This window comes from Ranitomeya imitator, chromosome 5 (genome assembly GCF_032444005.1).
Source record: "Ranitomeya imitator isolate aRanImi1 chromosome 5, aRanImi1.pri, whole genome shotgun sequence".
In the NCBI taxonomy this organism is placed as follows: Eukaryota; Metazoa; Chordata; class Amphibia; order Anura; family Dendrobatidae; genus Ranitomeya; species Ranitomeya imitator.
In genome coordinates, this window is record NC_091286.1 from 503,092,668 (window position 1) to 503,117,375 (window position 24,708).

The following is a 24,708-nucleotide window of genomic DNA, read 5'->3' on the forward strand; positions in this document are numbered from 1 at the left end:
CGTGGCTGGGATTCGTGGCCTTGTGCAGTAAATAGGTTTGCCGCTTACACATGTCCTTACACCTGCTCCAGACTGGGCGGCCTCAACTGATCCCTTATCGCCTACCACGGCCAGGAGGCCGCACAGTCTGAAGAAGGCGGAAGGAGATGAGTTAAGACAGGCGAACATATGCACTGCTCGTGCCCATAAACCACACCCTCGCTGACAAAATAAATATGACAACGAGGGGCGTTGTTTCTAGCAGGGCGGATGCACAGGCGCAGCCAGGTAACCATGATGACAAAAGACGGGAAACGCTACCAAGGGGGGTGCTGCGTATCATTAGAAAGGAAAGTCACACCTCAGGGACAGTGGAATGGTCTCAATGAGACACATTTTGTACGTGTTGAGTTCCACGTGGGCAAGGAGAAAAAGTCAGCCACCTTGTACAAATGCAGCAGTACTGCTATACTAGGTGGCTGTTATACATAGAAACACCTGGGGGGGTGGGGCCAGGTTCCCTTTAATTTCAGTTCATGTGCCTGCGTGGTGTTTGCAGGTCACGTTGCCGGCTACACAGCAGGGGAACAGCTGGCGTTGCTGAACCCCACTAACACATTGGCTGGTGTTTTTCTCTGTGCAGCTAGCACTTCCGGGCAAAAACTAGCGGTGTTTGAGCCCAGGGTCAGCAGGAGGAGGAGAGTAGCAGAGTGTAGGCCGAAGCCTGCACTGGTGGCAGCTTTTGTTCTGTTGTGCCAGCGTGGCTTGTGCTGGACACGTTGCCGACTACACAGCAGGGGAACAGCTGGCGGTGCTGAACCCCACTGACACATCACCTAGTGTTTTTTCTGTGTAGACAACACTTCCAGGTGGCAACTGACAGTGTTGAAACCCAGGGAATCAAAGAGGAGCAGAGTGTAGGCCGAAGCCTGCAGTGGAGCAAATTGAAAGGGAACCTTTAACCCCCCCCCCCAGGCATTTGTTGCTGAAAGAGCCATCTTGTACAGCAGTAATACTGCACATGGAAAATGGTGGCTCCGAAAATTATGCTCCTTGCAAACGCTGAAGTACACACTCATATAATGTGTCCCCTCACACCGTCAAACCATCCCGGAAGTGGGACTTTCCTTTGTAATGTGACACAGCACAGCCGTCATTCCAACCCCCTTGGTGCCGGGCGCCACCTCCTCAACGTTGTTTGGTTCTGTCACGGAGCCCGCGCTGTAATGTTATCCCTTGCCCATGCACAGTTAGCGGTGCCCGTCTTCTGACATCATGTAGGTGTCAGGCTGGCAGTGCCTGTGCGTCCAAGCTGCCCGAGATCCAACCTTGCAGTGTCATCTAATGTAGTCCCACTGCGGGCCAGGGATCCATGGGCATGCGCAGTGCATATCATCGCCTCTCACTCACCTCCTTCCTGTTTCTTCAGACTGTGCGGCGTCACGGCCGTGGCATGCTATTAGGGATCAGCTGACGCCGCCTAGTCTGAAGAAGCGTGAAGAAGGGGAGTGAGAGGCTAGTATATGCACTGCGCATGGCCATGGATACCAGGCCCACTGTGGGATCACATTAGACGACACTGCGAGGTGTGATTTCGGGCAGCGTGGACGCACAGGCGCAGCCAGGACGACAACAAATGATGTCAGAGGACGGGCAGCACAAACTGTGCATGGCCAAGGGATAACATAACAGCGCAGGGTCCATGACGGAATCAAACAGCGCTAAGGAGGCAGCGCACGGTGCCAAGGGGGTAGCAATGACGGCTGTGCTGCGTCACATTACAAAGGAAAGTCCCACCTCCGGGACGGTTGGACGGTGTGAGGGGACACATTACATGAGTGTGTAGTTCAGCGTTTGCAAGGAGCATAATTTCAAGAGCGACCTTTCCCTTGTGCAGTATTAGTGCTGCACATGGTGGCTCTTTCAGTAACAAACGCCTGGGGGGGGGGGGGACAGGTCCCCTTACATTTTAGTTGTGCCAGCGTGGTGGTCGCATGACACGTTGCCGGATACACAGCTGGGGATCAGCTGACGTTACTGAACCCCAATAACAGAGGAGCGACTGTTGACTGTGCACACAGCACTTCCAGGCACCAACTGGCGGTGTTAGAGCCCAGGGACAGCAGGAGGAGCAGATTGGAGGTATTGCCGCACACACAGCTGGGGATCAGCTGACGTTACTGAACCCCAATAACAGAGGAGCGACTGTTGACTGTGCACACAGCACTTCCAGGCACCAACTGGCGGTGTTAGAGCCCAGGGACAGCAGGAGGAGCAGATTGGAGGTATTGCCGCACACACAGCTGGGGATCAGCTGACGTTACTGAACCCCAATAACAGAGGAGCGACTGTTGACTGTGTACACAGCACTTCCAGGCACCAACTGGCGGTGTTAGAGCCCAGGGACAGCAGGAGGAGCAGAGGAACAGAGTGTAGGCCGAAGCCTGATTGGAGCAAGTTGAAAGGAAACCTTTAACCCCCCCCCCCAAGACGTTTGTAGCTGAAAGAGCCATCTTGTGCAGCACTAAGGATGCAAAAGGAAAAGGTTGCTCTTTTAATTATGCTCCTTGCAAACACCGAAGTAAACACTAAAAATGTGTCCCTTTATACCGTTAAACCGTTCCGGAGGTGCGAATTTCCTTCGTAATGGGACACAGCACAGCTGTCATTCCTATCCCCTTGATGCCGTGCGCTGCCTCCTCAGCGTTGTTTTAAGCTGTCACGGAGCCTGCGCTGTTCTGTTAGCCCTTGGCCATGCCCAATTAGCGCTGCCTGTCTTCTGACATAATTTGGTGTCAGGCTGTCAGTGCCTGTGCGTCCACGCTGCTCCAGATCCCACCTCGCAGTCTCGTCTAACGTAATCCCACTGCGGGCCTTGGAACCATGGGCATGCACAGTGCATAACCTCGACTCTCACTCCCCTCCTTCCCTCTTCTTCAGACTGTGCGGTGTCACGGCCGTGGCATGCTAGGGATCAGCTGACGGCGCACAGTCTAAAGAAGGCGGAGGGAAATGAGCGAGAGCCCGAGGGGAAGATATGCACTGCGCATGCCCATGGATCCCAGGCCCGCAGTGTGACTCAATCAGAAGACACTGCGAGGCGGGATCTCGGGCAGCGCGGCCGCACAGGCGCAGCCAGCCTGACACCAAATTATGTCAGAAGACAGGCAGCGCAAATAGGGCATGCCCAAGGGATAACAGAACAGCGCAGGCTCCGTGACAGCTTAAAACAACGCTGAGGAGGCAGCGCATGGCACCAAGGGGGTAGGAATGACGGCTGTGCTGCGTCACATTACGAAGGAAAGTCCCAGCTCCGGGACGGTATAACGGTATCAGTGAACACATTTTATAAGTGTTAAGTTCTGCGTGTGCAAAGAGCTAAAAAAAAAGAGCTACCTTTTCCTTGTGCAGCATTACTGCTGCACAAGATGGCTCTTTCAGTAACAAACGACGGGGGGGGGGGCTCAGGTTCCCTTACATTTAGGTTGTTGTGCCAGCGTGGCGGTCGCAGGACACATTGCCGGCTACACAGCTGGGGATCAGCTGACGTTACTGAAACCCAATAACACTGGGTCGTATGTTTTTACTGTGCAGCCTGCACTTCTGAGCCGCAACTGGCGGTGTTGGAGCCCAGGAATAGCAGTTCAGGTGGTAGAAAGATGAACACAGCAGGAGACCTGGATGACACCCAATTACTTAATCAGGCAGAGGAGTGGCAAATTCCTGCGAGATCCAGGCCTGGTTCATTTTCAGGAAAGTAAGCCGGTCAACGTTATCGGAGGATAGTCGCATGCGACGGTCTGTTAGTACACCACCTGCGGCACTAAAGACACGTTCCGATAAGACACTAGCCGCAGGGCAAGCCAGCACCTCCAATGCATACTGGCTTAGCTCTGGCCATGTATCCAGCTTAGAGACCCAAAACTTGAACGGGGAAGAGCCGTCTGGGAGTACAGTAAGAGGGCAAGCCATGTAGTCTGTCACCATCTGACGGAACCGTTGCCTCCTGCTGACTGGAGCCGCCGGTGATGGTGTAGACATTTGGGGCGGGCACACAAAAGTGTGCCAGAGTTGTGCCATACTGGGCTTGTCTTGGGCAGAGGCACTGCTTCTGCTCCCTCTTTGGGCAGAGCCTCCCCCACTGCCTCGACGCACTGAGCTGCTTTGTAAAGCACTAGCAGCACTCCTCTCAGTTGGACAGGAGAAGATGATGGAATTCACCAGTGTGTCGTGGTACTCCCGCAATTTACGCTCCCGGGTCAACACAGGGATGAGGTTTTGGACGTTGTCCCGGTAGCGAGGATCGAGGAGGGTGAACACCCAATAATCAGGCATGTTGAGAATGTGGTCGATGCGGCGGTCGTTTCTCAGGCACTGCAGCATGAAATCCACCATGTGCTGCAGAGTGCCAACTGGCCCAGAAACGCTGTCCCCTGCTTGAGACATGATCTCTGCCCGCTCTTCATCACCCCACCCTCGCTGTACACACTGACCACTGGACAATTGTGTCGCTCCCTCCTCTGGACGGAGCTCTTCCTCCTCCATTGACTCCTCCTCATCCTCCTCACAAATTGGCCCCTGCGTACCCCTTTGTGAGGAACCACGTGGCGCTGACTCTCCAGAAGCTGATGGAAAAGGTGACTCCTCATCCTCCACCTCTTCCACCACATCATCCCTTAACCCTTGCAAAGTTTGCTGAAGCAGGCAGATAAGGGGGACAGTCATGCTGACTAGTGCATCATCTGCACTTGCCATCCGCGTGGAATAATCAAAAGGACGCAAAACCTGGCAGACGTCCTTCATAGTGGCCCACTCTGTGGTTGTGAAGTCTGATCGGCGCTGACTGCGACTTCTTTGCGCCTGATGCAGCTGGTACTCCATAACTGCTTGCTGCTGCTCACACAACCGCTCCAACATATGTAACGTGGAATTCCACCGGGTAGGTAGGTCACATATGATGCGGTGTTCCGGAAGGCGGAATCGGCGCTGCAGAGCAGCAATGCGGGATCTGGCCAAGCTGGAACGCCGCAAGTGAGCACACTCTAGGCGGACCTTGTGCAGCAGGGCATCAAGATCCGGATAGTCCCTCAGAAAACTCTGCACAACCAAATTGAGCACATGTGCCAGACATGGGATGTGAGTGAGGTTGCCAAGAGCCAAAGCTGCCACCAGATTTCGGCCATTGTCACACACTACCATGCCTGGCTGGAGATTCGCTGGCAGTAACCACACATCGCTCTCCTGCTTGATGGCATTCCAGAGCTCCTGCGCTGTGTGGCTTCGATGCCCCAATGAAACTAGTTTCAAGACGGCCTGCTGACGTTTGGCCACGGCTGTGCTCATGTCGGTCATAGGTAAACGTTCACGGGTCCATGTGGAGGTGGACTGTGACGGATCCTGCAGAGAGGAATCAGAGGAACTGGTGTAAGAGGAGGAGTCGATGCGTACAGACTGGATTCCTGCAATCCTTGGAGTGGGCAGGACACGTCCTGTGCCACTCGCACGATCTGTACCTGGCTCAACAACATTAACCCAATGGGCAGTGAGGGAAACATATCGCCCCTGTCCATGCTGACTGGTCCACGCATCGGTGGTGAGGTGGACCTTGCTACTGACGGCGTTCAGTAGCGCATGTTTTATGTTTGCCTCAACATGCCTGTGCAGGGCAGGGACAGCCTGCCTGCTGAAGTAAAAGCGGCTGGGCACCTTGTACTGTGGGACTGCCAATGCCATCAAGTCACGGAAGCTGTCAGTCTCCACCAGCCTGAACGAGAGCATTTCCAGGGACAACAGTTTGGCAATGCCTGCATTCAGAGCCTGTGCTCGGGGGTGGTTGGCCGAGAATGCCCGCCTTTTCTCCCATGCCTGGACTACCGATGGCTGTAGAGTAGACTGGGAGTGTGAGGATGACTGGGAAGGTGGTGCTGTGGGTGGAATTACACTAGGTCTCTGGACAACAGTGGAGGAAGAGGCAACACGAGATGAAGAGGTGGTAGCTGCCGCTGTTGGTTGGCCTACGTCTTCACTGTGTTTCTGTAACTCCACCGCGTGCCTGTTCCGCACATGTTTCCACATATTTGTGGCATTGAGGTTGCTGACACTTTTACCTCTTTTTACTTTCTGATGACACAGCTTGCATTTGACAAAACAAATGTCATCTGCAACTGTGTCAAAAAAGGACCAGGCACTGCAAGCCTTGGGAGCGCCCTTTTTGGCTTTGGAAAGAGACAGGCTCCTAACGGGTGCCAAAGTGGAGGCTACAGGCTCCGCAGTCTTCCCCCTCCCTCTCCCTCTTTGGCCCGTAAGGGGAAGCTCTTCCTCAGAGCTGCTCCCACCACCTTCCTGTTCCTCACGCCACGATGGGTCAAGGACCTCATCATCTCCACTACCCTCTGCCACCAACTGCTCCTCCTGGGTAGTCTCGGCAGCACAGTACGCATCAGAAAGCGGCACCTGAGTTTCATCATCAGATGCGTACTGCGCTGTGGTCACCGGAGGCACTGGCCCACCTGCCTCTTCAGAGTCAGAGAGATAAAGCTTTTGGGCATCACTGCACACTGCCTCTTCTTCCATTTCTCCAATGCTGCTTGGCTGGCCCCCTGTTTCCAAGCCAAGAGATTCAGAGAACAGAAGTAGAGACGGCTCCTGTCCTGGGCTCTCTGACTGCCTGGCCAATTTGGCAGGTGGTGAAGAGACAGATGGCTGCTCTCCAGTGCTCTGTGCCTGAGAGGATGTGGCACTAACTGAAGTCGATGCCGAGACGTTAGCTGCCATCCACCCGACAACGGCTTCAATTTGGTCTTCACGTAGCAGCGGTGCACGGCGCTCTCCGACAAAGCTGCGCATGAAGGACTGTTCCCTGCTGAAACTGAGTGACGACGAGTCACCGGCGCCCGCAGCAGGCACAGAATCACCACGTCCTCTCCCTGCTCCTCTCCCTGCTCCGCGCCCACGCCCACGTGCCTTACTCCCTGCCCTCTTCATCTTGGTTGACAGATAAAGATAAGCAGAAAAGTACTAAGGCCTTAGTGTGCTTATTCCTGAAATGCTCCTCCTAACAGGTGTAAGAAACACTAATGTTGTAAATTGTGGACTAAACTTTATTATTTTTCAAATGTGGCCTACACAAGTGTTAAGTTGTGTTTGGTGAACTTAACTTTTTTTTTGGTGCAGATCGGGCTACAGAGCTAGTTTAAATCACACGGAGACCGTGTAGACAGCCGTAAACGGCGCTGCAAGGCCAAAAAAACCTCCTCTAGGTTATCCTATATAGTGTTTTTCCACTATTTAGCTGGATACGAGTGGAAAGACACTAATAGGAATTTTTTTTTTCAAATTTTAAACTGGCTGCACTATTTGAAAAAAAGGAAATTGTTTTTCAAGGTATGAGGCAGTAACGCACCCTGAGCTGAATCCAACCGGCTATGGCTGCACACAGACTACAGGGCGAGCTGCGCTCACACAGAGACCGTGCAGACAGCCGTAAACGGCGCTGCAAGGCCAACAAACCCTCCTCTAGGTTATCCTATATAGTGTTTTTCCACTATTTAGCTGGATACGAGTGGAAAGACACTAATAGGAATTTTTTTTTTCAAATTTTAAACAGGCTGCACTATTTGAAAAAAAGTAAAATTTTTCTCAAGGTATGAGGCAGTAACGAACCCTGAGCTGAATCAAACCGGCTATGGCTGCACACAGACTACAGGGCGAGCTGGGCTCACACGGAGACCGTGCAGACAGCCGTAAACGGCGCTGCAAGGCCAAAAAAACCTCCTCTAGGTTATCCTATATAGTGTTTTTCCACTATTTAGCTGGATACGAGTGGAAAGACACTAATAGGAATTTTTTTTTTCAAATTTTAAACTGGCTGCACTATTTGAAAAAAAGGAAATTGTTTTTCAAGGTATGAGGCAGTAACGCACCCTGAGCTGAATCCAACCGGCTATGGCTGCACACAGACTACAGGGCGAGCTGCGCTCACACAGAGACCGTGCAGACAGCCGTAAACGGCGCTGCAAGGCCAAAAAACCCTCCTCTAGGTTATCCTATATAGTGTTTTTCCACTATTTAGCTGGATACGAGTGGAAAGACACTAATAGGAATTTTTGTTTTTCAAATTTTAAACAGGCTGCACTATTTGAAAAAAAGTAAAATTTTTCTCTAGGTATGAGACAGTAACGAACCCTGAGCTGAATCCAACCGGCTATGGCTGCACACAGACTACAGGGCGAGCTGGGCTCACACGGAGACCGTGCAGACAGCCGTAAACGGCGCTGCAAGGCCAAAAAACCCTCCTCTAGGTTATCCTATATAGTGTTTTTCCACTATTTAGCTGGATACGAGTGGAAAGACACTAATAGGAATTTTTTTTTTTCAAATTTTAAACAGGCTGCACTATTTGAAAAAAAGTAAAATTTTTCTCAAGGTATGAGCCAGTAACGAACCCTGAGCTGAATCCAACCGACTATGGCTGCACACAGACTACAGGGCGAGCTGGGCTCACACGGAGACCGTGCAGACAGCCGTAAACGGCGCTGCAAGGCCCAAAAACCCCCCTCTAGGTTATCCTATGTAGTGTTTTTCCACAATAGAGCTGGAGACTGGTGGAAAAACACTAATAGGAAATTTGAGAAAAAATGTGCAGCAGGCTGCACTAAGAGCAAAAAAGGACAACTGTGTGAGGCAGTGTGAACCCCCCCTGAGCTGAATACAACCGGGTATATGGCTGCACACAGACTACAGAGTGAGCTGCACACACACACACACACACACAGAGACCTTGCAGAACGCTGTTAAAACAGCGCTGCAAGGCAAGAGCAAGGTGAACAGTGAAGAACACACAGCGTTTTGCTAAATTAGCCTTTGGAAAGGAAAATAAAGCAATTAGCTAGCTCGACTGGCCCTCAGTTAGAACACAGCGTCCTGTCCCTAACTGAAATCACAGCAGAGTGAGCGCAAAATGGCGGCAGCGTTTTTTATAGTGCAGAGTGACATCATTTCAGCAGCCAATCCAAGCCTTGCCAGTACTTACATGCCCACCATGCTAAACAGGATGTGCCCACACTTCCAATCATTCCTCATTGGCTGCTGCGTTCAGTTTGAATTCTGGGAACTTCCGATTCCGGTATCCGATACGCGGGAAGTATCGGAATTCGGTATCGGAATTCCGATACCGCAAATATCGGCCGATACCCGATACTTGCGGTATCGGAATGCTCAACACTAGTTATGAGGTGATTACCTCAGGGGATGGCGGCCATCTTTACTCCATTATAACCAATGGGGAAAAGTCACTTTCAATAGTTTTTAATGGGAAATGGAATTTTCTTTAATAAAGACAATTTTCACGATTTTTCATCCAAGTTTTCAAAGTTTTGGGCTCCAATCACGGCACACAATACCCGGTATATGGGCTGGCTCTATCCTGTTCGTGACGCCAATTGTGACGCCCGAGAGACCGGGATACCCAGCACCGGACCAATGGGGTCTGTCTCTTGAGGGGGGTGTCACGGGTGGCTTGACCCGGTGCTGTGGCCTCAGGCAATGCACAGTGTAAGGGGTATCGTGAGGGGACAGGCACTTACTTGATCAGCAGCAGGTTCTCCCAGCGGCGATGATCCCGATCCTGGATAGATGGCTATTGTCCAAATGAAAGAGTGAGGCACTGCAACGTTTAACCAGTTTACTTTAACATAAAAGGATTTACAACCAGTCCTGTCACCGGAGTCTGTATGGGAACTCTGAGTTACTTTGACCCTGCCGGGGTCTTCGCCTCTTATTGTGCGCAATTTCTGTGTGGCCCTGCTGCTGTATGTGAACTGGCTGCCGGCCCAATCTGTCCCCTCCGGGTCCTGGTTCGACGGGCAACCCGAGTCCTTTTATCGGCTTACCCCCTTCGGGAGTACCGCTGAACTCTGTGTCTGTTGCTGCGTCCGGCCCTAGTGAAGCTGATATCACCTCACGTTTTTCCGGTTGCTGTATTATATATAATGAATACAGCCACGGATCCGGTATCCGTCTTTGCGCCTGTTCTGGGTAGTGATTAATGCTACCCGGTTCTCACAATGTCCCTTTTCTCTGTCCCTCTTCTCCTCAGGCCGGTGATTTGGGCCTGGAAACCGTCATAGGGCTGTTAGAAATTCAGCTGTATGACCTCTCACTTTCAGCTCCTTAGCCCAACTGCCAGTTTTTCTCTCAGACCAGAATGGATCAAGGGGAGTCTCTGGAGCTCCCCCTTCTGGCCGGAGGTGGTAGTGCAGTTTTGCTATCTTAGTACCTGTATTTAGTGTCAGTAACTATTTTTGTGGCAAATACCCCTAGGGGTGCCACACACGCTTAATCCCTCTCTCATTTGTAACCACAAGGTTCAGATTTAATGCCAATCTGTTATAAGGTAAAAAATAGTCCTATCAGCCTGACTCTTTACCCACATGGGAGTGACGTCACTATCTCGGTCCGTTAGTGGTGTATAACCGCTTGGGTCAACCTGGCAGTGATCTCCTTTCTGCTTGCCACCGGCTGGAGCTGCGCTAGGTTCATTGGATAACTGCACAGCATTCACTTTGAAGTTGTACACGTGGATACCTGCCTCTTATATCCACATCCTGCCGCCCTACAGGTTTCCCTATCTGGGATCAACACGCCACCACACCTTCGCATATCTTTCTGGCAGATTGTAAAGAGACCACGAACATAACCTGCTTCCAGTGTGAAGCTTCAGCAGCAGGCACAAGATCTTGTGCTCTCGCCAACGCTCGGATCTTGACAACTGCCCCTGCAGCGGCCTACGTACTTTGGACTCCTCTACCTCCACCGCGTGGATCAGCAGTACCGCTAGCAATCCTGCTGCAGGCTACATGGCGCAAATTCTCATCTCTGCCGATACCCATGCATTGGGACAGCTCACGCCATGCTTCTCTCACACAGCTACAGGAGCAGGTAATACATCTCTCGCCTTTGCATATTATTCATTAGTTATTTGCCATTTAGGGACTGCACTGTAGCCTTTCTCCCTATCTGGTGACCATCTCTCCATACAGACCACCAATCCTCCATTGTAAGTACTTGTATGCATTTAGCACAACTGGACTTTTACCTCCAGACAATCTCACGCGGGTTATTGCATGTACATACAGTATTTCCCTTGGTTCCAAGTGCCATTTGGACACATTTTTTAATTTTAACTCATTACCCTTGACAACAGGTGGTAGTTATCCACCAAACTAGGCAGCTAAGACCAGATTTTACGGTGTCGGGCGCCAGTGGTTTTGATACTTAATGTGTCAATCTGTTTTATTTTACTTCACCAGTGAGCAGAGAATTTTATATTTTTATGTGATTCATCATTTGTGAATGTTTGAACGTGGTAAACTTTGGCACAAATGTTCTCCATTCCATCCCCAACATGGAAGTGATTTTAAGGATACCTGTAATTTTTATGCAAATTTTGCTACATTTTAGCAGATCATGCAACTTTTTTTAGCCCAAAAAAGTTACAATAAACTAAAATGACAAGCATTTTTTTATTTTGCCGAACATTAATGAACGGCATATACAAGTTTGAAAAATTTGGAGGAAAAAGATTGATGAAAAGCACACGACTAAAAAAGAAACGTGACTTCAAAAAAATGCAAATGATGAATCAGACCCAATTTATCAGCAAAATGTGAACAAGGCCCTATACGGGGTTGTCTTTAATGCTACACTTCAAAACTGTTGGTTGATTTACGGTAGTTTAATTTATTCTACAATTCTTATTTTTTATTTATTATTATTCTTTTCTGTACATTTGAAATGCTATCTAAGGATATGTCATGCAGAAAATGAGGAATATGGTGATTCAGAGTCCGCGCTGACTAAGGTTTAAAGCACTTTAACAGGTGGGGTTTAGAGCAGATCTGCCATAAAAAGGTGTCATGTGCACATACCATAAAATGAGTTCATGGTGTTCAAAAACTTGAATAATTAGTTCTTAAAATAATTTTAAATTCAAGAATCTACCGTAAGTGTGACATAGCATAAATACTGTATCTGTTTATAGATATTGCTTTATTTAAGCTACACCTAAAATACTCATGTCAAGGTAATACACACTAAGCCTCATTCACACATCCTTGTTGCACGTACATGTTCTATCCAGCTATTTTCATGGATATAACACGTGCCTATTATAACCTATGGTGCTATTCCCATGTCCGTCTTTTGCAACGGACCGTTTGTCCATGCAAAACTCACGGAGACATGTCCATTTTTTATCAGTATCACGGATAAAAAAGGCCAACACAATTCTATGGGTCACTGAAAAATAGTTCAGTAGTTGGATGGCATTAGAGTGCTGTTTGTATTTAGCATGGCAAAGGATAAGAGAAGCTTTGAAATGTATCAATTTATCCATTCATGAAAAACATTGATAACACACTGATGGTAAAAAAGACACACTGATCCAAAACACTGATGACACACGGTATGTGTTTAAACACAAAGGTGTGAATGAGGCCTTAAATCGTGTTTATATTTCTTTTGCACATTCACGTCTCATTGGTAAATACTTACTTGCCATGGTTCAAAATCACGCAAATTTGCACAAGTACCATCGGGAAAAGGCCCTGATCCTGGCACACATGCATCCAAATCATGGAGAGCAGTAGCAATGGTGTAAATAGACTTGTAAACGCTGTAGGTGATGCGCAGTTCGGACACATCAGTATAAGTATTCACTATATCTTTAAACTGCTCTTTTCCAGTGCAGAGATGGGGAGATATGTTTCTTCTCCGCCCTGCTACAATTGCTTCTATGCTTATATTGGTATAGAAAGCTGCTCTTTGTGTTGGCCAGGTACAATTAAAGGCTTCTTCCCAGAACTCATAGACCAAATCATCAGTTCCATGTTCAGGGTGAATGTCAAGGAGAAAGTTCTGAAAACCTGGAATTTCTGCTCTACGAATAGCAAACCCAATGGTTCCTCGAAGGAATGAGAAGTATTCTGGCTTAGCTATCAGTGCAGATGTTGTCCAGGCTTCACTGGATAAATACGTTTTACCAGTAATATTAGTTGCTGCCAGAGCTTCCATTAATGGACTAAGGTCAATGTCTGATGAAAAGATGACAATAACATTGGCATTCGACTCACGGATTACTTTTACAATGCCATCTATACTTTCTTTGTTATAGATCCTTGGCAGTGTTTCAGAGAAAGCGATGCATACACCATTTTTTTCAACCTCTTCTTTGAAAACCTTGATGCCATATTTCCCATAGTCATCATCTGCAGCAATTGTTCCAACCCATGTCCAACCAAAATATGTGACTAGATCAGCAAAGCCTTTGGACTGGGCTTGGTCACTAGGGATTGTGCGAAGAAAAGATGGAAACTGAAACTTGTCACTGAGAACTGAGCAAGAAGAAGCATATCCCACCTGTAGATTAAGAAAAGAAATATGTAGTCATAAGAAAAACCTCTGTGTATTAGCCGTACTCATTTATCATGAAATAACTGATCTGACTACTTCATACAATATCTTGAGGCTACCGTAAGCACTACAAATTCAGAAAATTAGTTTCACCCTACAATATAAATTCTGAATGCTAAATATTTCTAAATAATAAATAACAATAATTCACTAAAAGTTACCAAATGTTTAGTTGGTGGGTTCCACATCTATTAGTCAATTATAGCATATACTGTATTCATACCATAAATATATGAGATTGGGATATCCCTTTAATTTTCTATAGCGGTTATGCACTATATATATATATATATATATATATATATATATATATATATATATATATATTGGACTATTGTTGTAACAGTTCTGATGACATTGCATAGTGGAAAAACTTACAATAAGGGACAAATCTTTAATGGGGATACATGTAACATCTCATAGGAATGAAATTGAAAAGGTACCGTATATACTCAAGTAGAAGCCGAGATTTTCAGCCCATTTTTTCAGGCTAAAAGTGCCCCTCTCGGCTAATACTCGAGTCATTGTCCCAGGGCATCGGCGGGGGAGCGGGAGCGGCAGGAGTGGTGGCTGTCACATCATACTCACCTGCTCACGACACGGTCTCTGCACTTCTCTGCTTCTCCGATGGTCTCCGGCACCTGCAACTCTTCCTGTGTTCAGCAGTCACGTGTTTCCGCTCATTAAAGTAATGAATATATGGACACGACTCCACTCCCATAGGCGTGGAGTGCATATTCATGACTTTAATGAGCGGCACTATGTGACCGCTGAACACAGAAACAAGTTGCCAGCGCGCCGGAGACCATTGGAGAAGCAGGGACATACAGAGACCGCATCAAGAGGGGGTGAGTATGAAGGGTGAGGGTGAGCCTTGCAATATTCACCTGTTCCCGTTCCACCGCCGCGCTGTGTCTTCTGCGTCCTCTGGCTGTGACATTCAGGTCAGAGGGCGCGATGACGTGGTTAGTGCGCGCCCTCTGTCTGAACAGTCACTGCAGAGACCAAGAAGACACATCGACAAGCAGCGGTGCAGCGGGGACAGGTGAATATCGCAAGTGACGGTGTCCTGAGCCAGTGGCGACTCCCGCACCTGGCCTCCATAGCGCAACGGTGTCCCCACCTGCTCAGGCCCCCGGCACTCGGCGCCCAAAGTTGAGAGGTGAGTATGTCATTTTTTTTTTTTAAATTTCTTGCAGCAGCAGCATAAGGGGCATATTACTCTATGGAGCTTCTTATGGGGCCATCAACCTTTGTGCAGCATTATATGGGGCATAATATTCTATGGAGCATTTTATGGGGCCATCAATCTTTATGCAGCATTGTATGTGGCATAATATTCTATGGAGCATCTTATGGGACCATCAACCTTTGTGCAGCATTATATGGGGCATAATATGCTATGGAGCATCTTACGGGGGCCATCAACCTTTGTGCAGCAGTATATGGGGCATAATATTCTATGGAGCATCTTATGGGGCCATCAACCTTTGTGCACCATTATATGGGGCATAATATTCTATGGAGCATCTTATGGAGCCATCATTAACCTTTTATGCAGCATTATTTTGGGCATATTTTAATATGGAGCATCTTATGCGGCCCATCATGAACTTTATGGAGCATTATATGGGGCTCCTGATTCAATATGGATATTTAAAAATGCTTATGAGTCGCCCACCAGGGCAGTGGGGTACTCGGTACAGGGTCCAGTATTAAAGGGGAAGCCTCGGTGGCTGCGACCCGGTCCATGGCCCTGAGCGCCCAATAAGGGTATGTGTCCACGTTCAGGATTGCATCAGGATTTGGTCAGGATTTTCCATCAGTTTTTGTAAGCCAAAACCAGGAGTGGGTGATAAATACAGAAGTGGTGCATATGTTTCTATTATACTTTTCCGCTAATTGTTCCACTCCTGGTTTTGGCTTACAAATACTGATGAAAAATCCTGACCAAATCCTGATGCAATCCTGAACGTGGACACATACCCTAAAGGGGACGGTCTTTTAAGGGAAAAGTGTTTATAAGTCTGCCGTGACGCCACCTGCGGTGTTCGGTCAATAGTGGGACCGACGCTGCGTTACAGGGGTACTCTGGGGGATGTTATTGCAGCACTGATGGTACACTTCCCACAGGTGAAGCGGGGTCCCCAGGGGTCCTCAGGTGTATGGTGGGGGATGATGGTTGCCAGTAAATGAGTAAATGATACAAGTTGTAAGTCTTTACCTGGTTTACTGTAGTTGGCAGGCCACAGTCCAGAGTACCGGCAACAGGTACATAGGAGTCCAGGCAGCCCGGAAACAAGCGGAATCCCATTGGCAAGTCAGGTTAGGAGCCTTCCACTCTGTGCTTGCTAAAGTCCCTTGCTGCCTGAAGTGTTCCATACAAGGTCCTAATTCTTTCAGTTCTTTCTCCTGTCCTGGGACAGGTACCTGTATGGCAGGCAACTTGAGCCGTACTTTCTGGGGTCTCTACACGGTGACTCCAGGATGCTGCTGTGCCACGGGAGTAATTTGGGCAATGTCTGTATGATATTATGCCCTACGGTTCTGCAGAGTGTCCTGTAGTTCCACTCTAGCCTCGGGTTCCCGGTACCTGGTCTCTGTGCACTGACTCATCGGATGCCTATTCTCAGCCTCCTTGAGCCCTGAATCTCTCCTCTGCTCCTTTCCTGTCTGTCCTCGCTCACAGACTGTCTGTACAAACTGAACTGACTTCTCCTCCAAACCAGGATCTTTATCCAGGGAAGCTGCCCTAAAACAGGGTTTTGAGCTCCTCCTACTGACCTGGATTTGGATGGCGTTGTGCGGGTGATAACCTGCCAAAGGGAATCTCACTTGTCTCCAGGCATAGCACTACCCTCCCTGAGAGGAAGGCAGCACTACTGAGGTACCCAAACTCCTGGGGTGCCACACTTAACCTACTGATGTATCAATTAATTTTACTTTTATTGGGAACTATTTTTATTTTTGACATTTACCAGTAGCTGCTGCATTTCGCACCCTAGGCTTATACTCAAGTCAATAAGTTTTCCCGTTTTTTTGTGGCAAAATTAGGCGTCTTGTCTTATTCTTGGGTCGGCTTATACTAGAGTATATACAGTATATTGATTAATAAAAGTGTGTTAGGCATTGGTTATTATCAAAGCATTTGAGAATTTTCAGGCACAATGCTACATAAGGCAAAAAGTAATGGATCCAGAAAATTCTTATCTTCCCTTGCTGCCAACTTTATCTTTCAAAAGGTAGAAGAGAGAACAAGAGGATCTGGAATCTTGGACCTAATTCTTACCAACAAGGAGAAAATGGATGAGGAAGTAAAGATGGCTGTTAATTTAGGAGGTAGCGATCATGCTATCCTCAAACTTTGGATTACAAGAGGAGGAAGACAAGGGGAACTCAGACTTTAAGGTTGGACTTCAGAAAGGCAGATTTTACTGGACTCAGAAAGAGGGTAGGAAAGGTCCAATGGCTGTATGTTCTAAAGGACAGAAATGTCCAAGAAGGATGGGAGATTTTGCTAAATAAAATTCTCACTGCACAATCAGTAACAATGATGAAAAGAAGGAAGAATTGGAAGCATTTAAAGAGACAAGGATGGATGAACACAGAACTTAAAACACTTGTTAAAAAGGAAAAAAGAAATATATATCAAATGGAAAGAGGGGGGCATATCTAAAGAAAAATATAATGCTGTTTGCAGGGCAAGCAGTAGGAGAGCCAAGGGTAGTAATTAACCCCCTCATCACCCGGGGTATTTTTGTTTTTTCATTTTCGTTTTTCGCTTCCCTCCTTCCCGGGACAATAACTTTTTTTTATTTTTCCGTAAATACGGCCATGTGAGGGCTTATTTTTTGTGGGATGAGTTCTACTTTTGAACGACATCATTGGTTTTAGCATGTCATATACTAGAAAACAGGAAAAAAAATCAAAGTGCGGTGAAATTGCAAAAAAGTGCAATCCCACACTGTTTTTTTGTTTGGCTTTTTTGCTAGGTTCACTAAATGCTAAAACTGACCTGTCATTTTGATTCTCCAGTTTTTGCGAGTTCATAGACACCAAACATGTCTAGGTTATCTAATATATAAAGCTGAATGTGTGTGTGTATGTGTGTATGTTCAGGATTGGCATCTGCTCCGTCGCAGCTACAGCCACAAAATTTTGCACAGTCACACGTTTGGACCCCAAGAGCATCATAGGCTATGTTGTGAGGCGAAATTTTAACTCTGCGCATTCCAATTCACCAAACAATTTTGCCCCTATCTACATAATGGGGAAAAAGTGAAAGGAAAAGTGTTGGAAGCAAATTGACAGCTACCAGATGTGAACAAGGGGAACTTAAAGAGTGAGAGCGATGGCGCCAAAGAGTATATACCGTAGTTGCTAAGGTGGGGCCGCCCCGACATGGGACATTCACCACACAAGAGGATATGAACACACACACAAAATGCACCACACACTACCACGTGCTTGAACACATATACCGCCCTCAGCACACATTTCACCACACATACACCAACCTCGCCACATAAAAGTCGAAACACAAAAGTCGCCTCTCAAAACTCGCCATGCGCAAAACTCGCCACATTCAAAACTAGGCTCACGCAAAACTCGCCACACGTGCAAAACTCACCTCATGGAAAACTCGCCACACGCAAAACTTGCACACGCGGAAAAATTGCCACATGCACAAAAGTTGCAACACATACAAAAGTTGAATCACACAAAACTTGCACATACTCAAAACGCACCTCACATAAAACTCGCCACGCGCAAAACTCGCCATGCGCAAAACTTGCTGCAGACAACTTGCTACACTAACCTGTCACATGCAACTCGACACACAAAAAGTTGCTACACGCATGTCGCCACACAAAACTTATCTCACAAAAGTCACTACATGCATGTAGCCACATGCAACTTAACACACACAACTTGACACATGAAACTCACCCTAAAACACACACAAGTCTGGTATTATCCTTCAAAAATAAAAATCTGATTAATAAGCAGACAAACTACAAGAGCAACAAATGTACCATATAGGAAATACGGCAGCTGTCAGTCACATGACCTGTCTATTATGTGTATGTGTAAGCTAATATATACTGCCAGGGGGGAGGGCTTCCTGTTGGCTGCAGATTTATCAGGCTGCCAATTTAGCTTAGAAATACTGAGGTAAAAATACTGACCAAATAATGTGTGAACGCGGTCTAATACAGGAGGAAATGGCATACAGATATATTCTACATACAAGAGGAGATGACACACACATATATACTATATACAGGGGAGATGACACACGGGTATATACTATATACAGGAAGAGATGACACACAGGTATATACTATATACAGGAGGAGATGACACACAGGTATATACTATATACAGGAGGAGATGACACACACATATATAATATATACAGGGGAGATGACACACAGTTATATACTATATAAAGGAAGAGATGACATACAGGTATATACTAGATACAGGAGGAGATGACACACTGGTATATACTTTATACAGGGGAGATGACATACAGGTACATACTATATACAGGGGATATGACACAGGAATATACGATATACAGGGGAGATGACACAGGTATATACTATATACAGGGGAGATGACACACAGGTATATACTATATACAAGAGGAGATGACACACAGTAATATATTATATACAGAAGGAGATGACACACAGGTATATACTATATACAGGGAAGATGACACACACATATATACTATATACAGGGGAGATGACACACAGGTATATACTATATACAGGAGGAGATGACATACAGGTATATACTACATACAGGAGGAGATGACACACACATATATACTATATACAGGGGAGATGACATACAGGTACATACTATATACAGGGGACATGACACACAGGTATATACTATATACAGGGGAGATGACACACAGGTATATACTATATACAGGGGAGATGACACACAGGTATATACTATATACAGGAGGAGATGACACACAGGTATATACTATATACAGGGGAGATGACACACACATATATACTATATACAGGGGAGATGACACACAGGTATATACTATATACAGGAGGAGATGACATACAGGTATATACTACATACAGGAGGAGATGACACACATATATACTATATACAGGGGAGATGACACACAGATATACTATATACAGGAGGAGATGACACACTGGTATATACTATATAAAGGGGAGATGACACACAGGTATATACTATATACAGGGGAGATGACACACAGGTATATACTATATACAGGAGGAGATGACACAGGTATATACTATATACAGGAGGATATGACACACAGGTATATAATATATACAGGAGGAGATGACACACAGGTATATACTATATACAGGGGAGATGACACACGTATATACTATATACAGGAGGAGATGATACAGGTATATACTATATACAGGAGGAGATGACACACAGATATATACTATATACAGGAGGAGATGACACAGGTATATACTATATACAGGAGGAGATGACACACAGGTATATACTATATACAGGAGCAGATGACACACAGGTATATACTATATACAGGAGGAGATGACTTACAGGTATATACTATATACAGGAGGAGATGACACACATATATACTATATACAGGAGGAGATGACATACAGGTATATACTATATAAAAGAGGAGATGACACATAGGTATATAGATGAGGAGATTACATACAGCAGGTATATACTATATATAGGAGATGACACAGGTATATACTATATATAGGAGGAGATGACATACAGGTTTATACTATATACAGGAGGAGATGACACATAGGTATATACAATATACAGGAGGAGATGACATACAGCAGGTATATACTATTTACAGGGGAGATGACATACAGGTATAAACTATATACAGGAGATGACATACAGGTGTATACTATATATAAGGGAGATGACAAACATGTATATACTGAGGGGAAAATGAGAGGTGTGAGGTGAAAATGAGGGGTGTGAGGTGAAAATGAAAAGGTGTATGTGCAAAATGAGAGGTGTGAGGGAAAATAGTGGAGTGATCGGAAAATGACAGATGTGAGGTCGAAATGACAAGTGTTAGGGGTTAATGAGAGGAGTGAGGGGGAAAATAAGAGGAGTGAGGGGAAAATGAGAGGTGTAAGGGAGAAAATGAGAGATGTGAGGAGGAAAATGAGAGGCGTGATAGAAAAATAAGAGAAGTGAGGTGCTATAACTAACCACAGATATTTACTATGCCCAGGCAACGCCGGGCTCTTCAGCTAGTGTTTTAATATAAGTGGTGAAAAAAATTCCAAACTTTGCTTAAAAAAAAAGCGCCATTTTCCGATACCCATAGCGTCTCCATTTTTTCGTGATCTGGGGTTGGGTGAGGGCTTATTTTTTGCATGCCGAGCTGACGTTTTTAACTATACCATTTTGGTACAGATACGTTCTTTTTATCGCCCATTATTGCATTTAAATGCAATGTCGCTGCGACCAAAAAAACGTAATTCTGGCGTTTCAAATTTTTTTCTCGCTATCCCATTTAGCGATCAGGTTAATCTTTTTTTTTATTGATAGATCGGGCTATTCTGAATGCAGTGATACTAAATATGTGTATATTTGATTTTTTTTTTATTTATTTTGAATGGGGAGAAAGGGGGGTGATTTAAATTTTTACATTTTTTTTACTTTTTTAAAAAATTTTAAAACTTTTTTTTACTTTTGCCATGCTTCAATAGCCTCCATGGGAGGCTAGAAGCTGACACAACTCGATCGCCTCTGCTACATAGGAGCAAAGCTCAGATTGCTCCTGTGTAGTACAGTAAAAATATGGTTATTCTCACCTTCCGACAGCCCACGATCTCCTCAGCGGTGCTCCCGATACGTTCCTTCCCAGGGATGCTTTGCGCGAAGGATCTTTGTGACGGCACGGTCGCGCGACCGCAACGTCATCCCAGGTGATTCATGCAATGCATCCTTGGGAACGGAAGCCGCTACGTGCACCGCTGAGTGGCGGGTGGACTCCAAGGGCCATAAGAAGGTAAGTATATCCATATTTTTTACTTTGATTCTTTTTTTTACAGAAATATGGTTCCCAAGGGCCTGGAAGAGAGTCTCCTCTCCTCCAGACCCGGGTACCATCCGCACATGAAGCGGTCACTTTACGCATGGTGGGTATAGCCACATGCGTAAAGAGAGCGTTTCAATGCAATCCTATGGCTGAGGAATTAACATGATTCCGCAGAAATAATGAACATGCTAGGGATTTTACCGCTATGCGATTCCGCAGCGGGAAAATCCGCAGCATGGGCACAGCAACTGCGGAATCCCATAGGAGTACATGGGTATGCGGTTTTTAAGTGTTTTTATGCATTTACTCTGCGGAAAAAAACACGGCAGAAACCCATAAAAGCGCAACGTGGGCACACAGCCTAATCTCCTGGTCAAGATGAACTGGGGTCTTGATATAGTATATCTCGACTTCAGCAAAGCATGTGAGCAGTATCTCATACTATCCTTATTGAAAAAATGACCAAGTATTGGATTATTGGATTGACAAGGCTACGGTAAAGGTACTGTCACACTAAGCGACGCTGCAGCGATACCAACAACGATGTCGATCGCTGTAGCGTCGCTGTTTGGTCGCTGGAGAGCTGTCACACAGACAGCTCTCCAGCGACCAACGATCCCGAGGTCCCCGGTAACCAGGGTAAACATCGGGTTACTAAGCGCAGAGCCGCGCTTAGTAACCCGATGTTTACCATGGTTACCAGCGTAAACTTTAAAAAAACAAACACTACATACTTACCTTCAGCTGTCCGTCCTCCGGCGCTCTGCTTTCCTCTGCACTGTCAGCGCCGGTCAGCCGGAAAGCAGAGCGGTGACGTCACCGCTCTGCTTTCCGGCTGGCCGGCGCTGACACAGGATGCAGGAGGAGTGCAGAGAAGCAGAGCGCCAGGGACAGACAGCTGAAGGTAAGTATGTAGTGTTTGTTTTTTTAATGTTTACTCTGGTAACCAGGGTAAACATCGGGTTACTAAGCGCGGCCCTGCGCTTAGTAACCCGATGTTTACCCTGGTTACCAGTGAAGACATCGCTGGATCGGCGTCACACAATCCGATCCAGCGATGTCAGCGGGAGATCCAGCGACGAAATAAAGTGTTGGACTTTCCTCAGCGACCAACGATCTCCCAGCAGGGGCCTGATCGTTGGTCGCTGTCACACACAACGATTTCCTTAACGATATCGTTGCTACGTCACAAAAAGCAACGATATCGTTAACGATATCGTTATGTGTGACGGTACCTTTAGATGGATTCATAACTAGTTCAATGATCATACTCAAACAGTGGTAATAAATGGTTGCACATCAAATTGGAAGAGTGTTTCAAGCGGGGTAAAACAAGGCTTTGTCCTGGCCTCAGTGTTGTTCAACATTTTTAGAAATGATCTAGATAAGGTAACTGAAGGGATTCTAACATATTATTCGAGTACGCCCAAGATGTTTGGATAGCACCCGAGCATGGTCGGATAACACGTTACACGAGCATGTTATCTCATCACTAGTAAATAGGAATTATCTTCAGCAAGCCTTGTTTTATAGCTCCATAATCTGTGAGGCAGCAAAGCATATTGCACATTTAATCACGTATAGGCCTCAGCTCCAGTGCTATCAGACAAAACATCAGATCACATTCGGACTAATGTTATTAAATGAGTCTGTGCGCATGTCTGAGCAAAGAAATCACAGCATGGATGTTTTGCTTCCGATAATCGGACCATGTTTGACTCAAGTCTATGGGTCCGTGAAAAAAAATCGGACCATACTCAGATGAATTTCACAAGTTGATGGAGAAAGAAGATGAAGAAGCTTTTTTATTATTATTATTCTCCATACCTGAGAAATATGGATCCCCCTCGGATCATACTGTGATCAAACTCATCAAACCCTAATCTTATAAGGGGGTGATTAGCATAATATGACCGTTTTTCTCAGATGTGGAGAATACGGTAATGTGACCTTAGCCTTAGGCTAAGTTCAGACGAGCACATAAAAAACATTATCAGTTTCATCCAGAAAACACAATTTTTTTTTCACTTGTCATGCGCATGCAATCCATTTTTTTACAGCAGCTGTTAATTACAAGAACATTTACAGTTTCCTATGTTATAGAATTGTAATGTATCTGTGAAAAAAATGAATGCTAAATGGTGGCTCCGTATGGAATCCGATTTTTTTTTTTGTGCACTCAGACTTGAATTAGTGAGTCTCGTCTGACGCATGGAAAAAAATAGTGCATGCTATGATTTTTGTCACATTTTTGTACATTTGGTCAGTAAAAAAAACCTCTCATCTGCACTGCCTGACTGAATAAATCAGTCCTTGTGCTGTCCGTTTTTTCACAGACAGCACTAATATTGATAATATGCTGGTGTGAAGCTACCCTTGTAAAGAGTGTGCAACCAATAATACCAATGCCTATCTGATAGAGTCATGCTACACTATGTCTACTAGTCTTAGATCTTAGGTCACATCTGTGTGACACGTCCGTGTGCTGTCAACATTCTTCTCGGACAGCAAACTGACCCATAAAGGTTTATTGATCTATACACACACAACAGTATTAAAAACGGGTCCAAGTCTCCAGACATGGCTGAAACTAGAAATGCAGACTTACCTCAGTTTTCCATCCAAGTATTTTCCATTTTTAACTGATACATTGGTAAGAGTCAATGGATAAAAAGAAGATCAATCTGCTTCAGTGAAAAAAGGAATGAAGAAAAAGCTGATGCAACTAAGACGCAACTAGGATTAAACTAGCTAAGATGTAGCTAGGATGACACCTGAGAAAATTATTCCGTTTCTCTCAGATGGCAACTCTCACCCAGATGTGTGAATGCAGACCTGCCTATGAGGAATAGTGAGTTTCATTCAGAAAACTAAGACGATTTTTATTCAATTTACACTCGTGTGCCATCCTTGCGTCTGTTTTTTCTGTCCATGTGATGTTCATGTCCAATCCATTTTCATTCAGCTACCTTTACACATGTACATGATCAAATCCAGTTTCCTCTGTTTATAGTAGAAACTAGAAATAGGCCCGATGCTATCGCATTGGGAGTGCGGTGAAATTAACATCTGTGTATGCTTATATTCCCCACGCAGGCGCAGTAACAGCCGCGTCGTTACCGCACATGCGCAGGTAGAGTGGTTAGAGCGAGCAGTTGTGGTGCTGTTACTGCACGGAA

General features: G+C 46.0%; 1 protein-coding gene across 1 annotated transcript in view; it reads right to left on the bottom strand.

Moving 5' to 3' along the window:
• The window catches only part of LOC138638279 (vomeronasal type-2 receptor 1-like), a 223,357-nt gene that overhangs the window by 99,318 nt on the left and 99,331 nt on the right, over nucleotides 1-24,708 (bottom strand). The window contains exon 3 of the mRNA XM_069727455.1: nucleotides 12,532-13,395. Coding sequence (XP_069583556.1) covers nucleotides 12,532-13,395 — 864 coding nt within the window. The remainder of the gene's footprint in view (nucleotides 1-12,531; nucleotides 13,396-24,708) is intronic.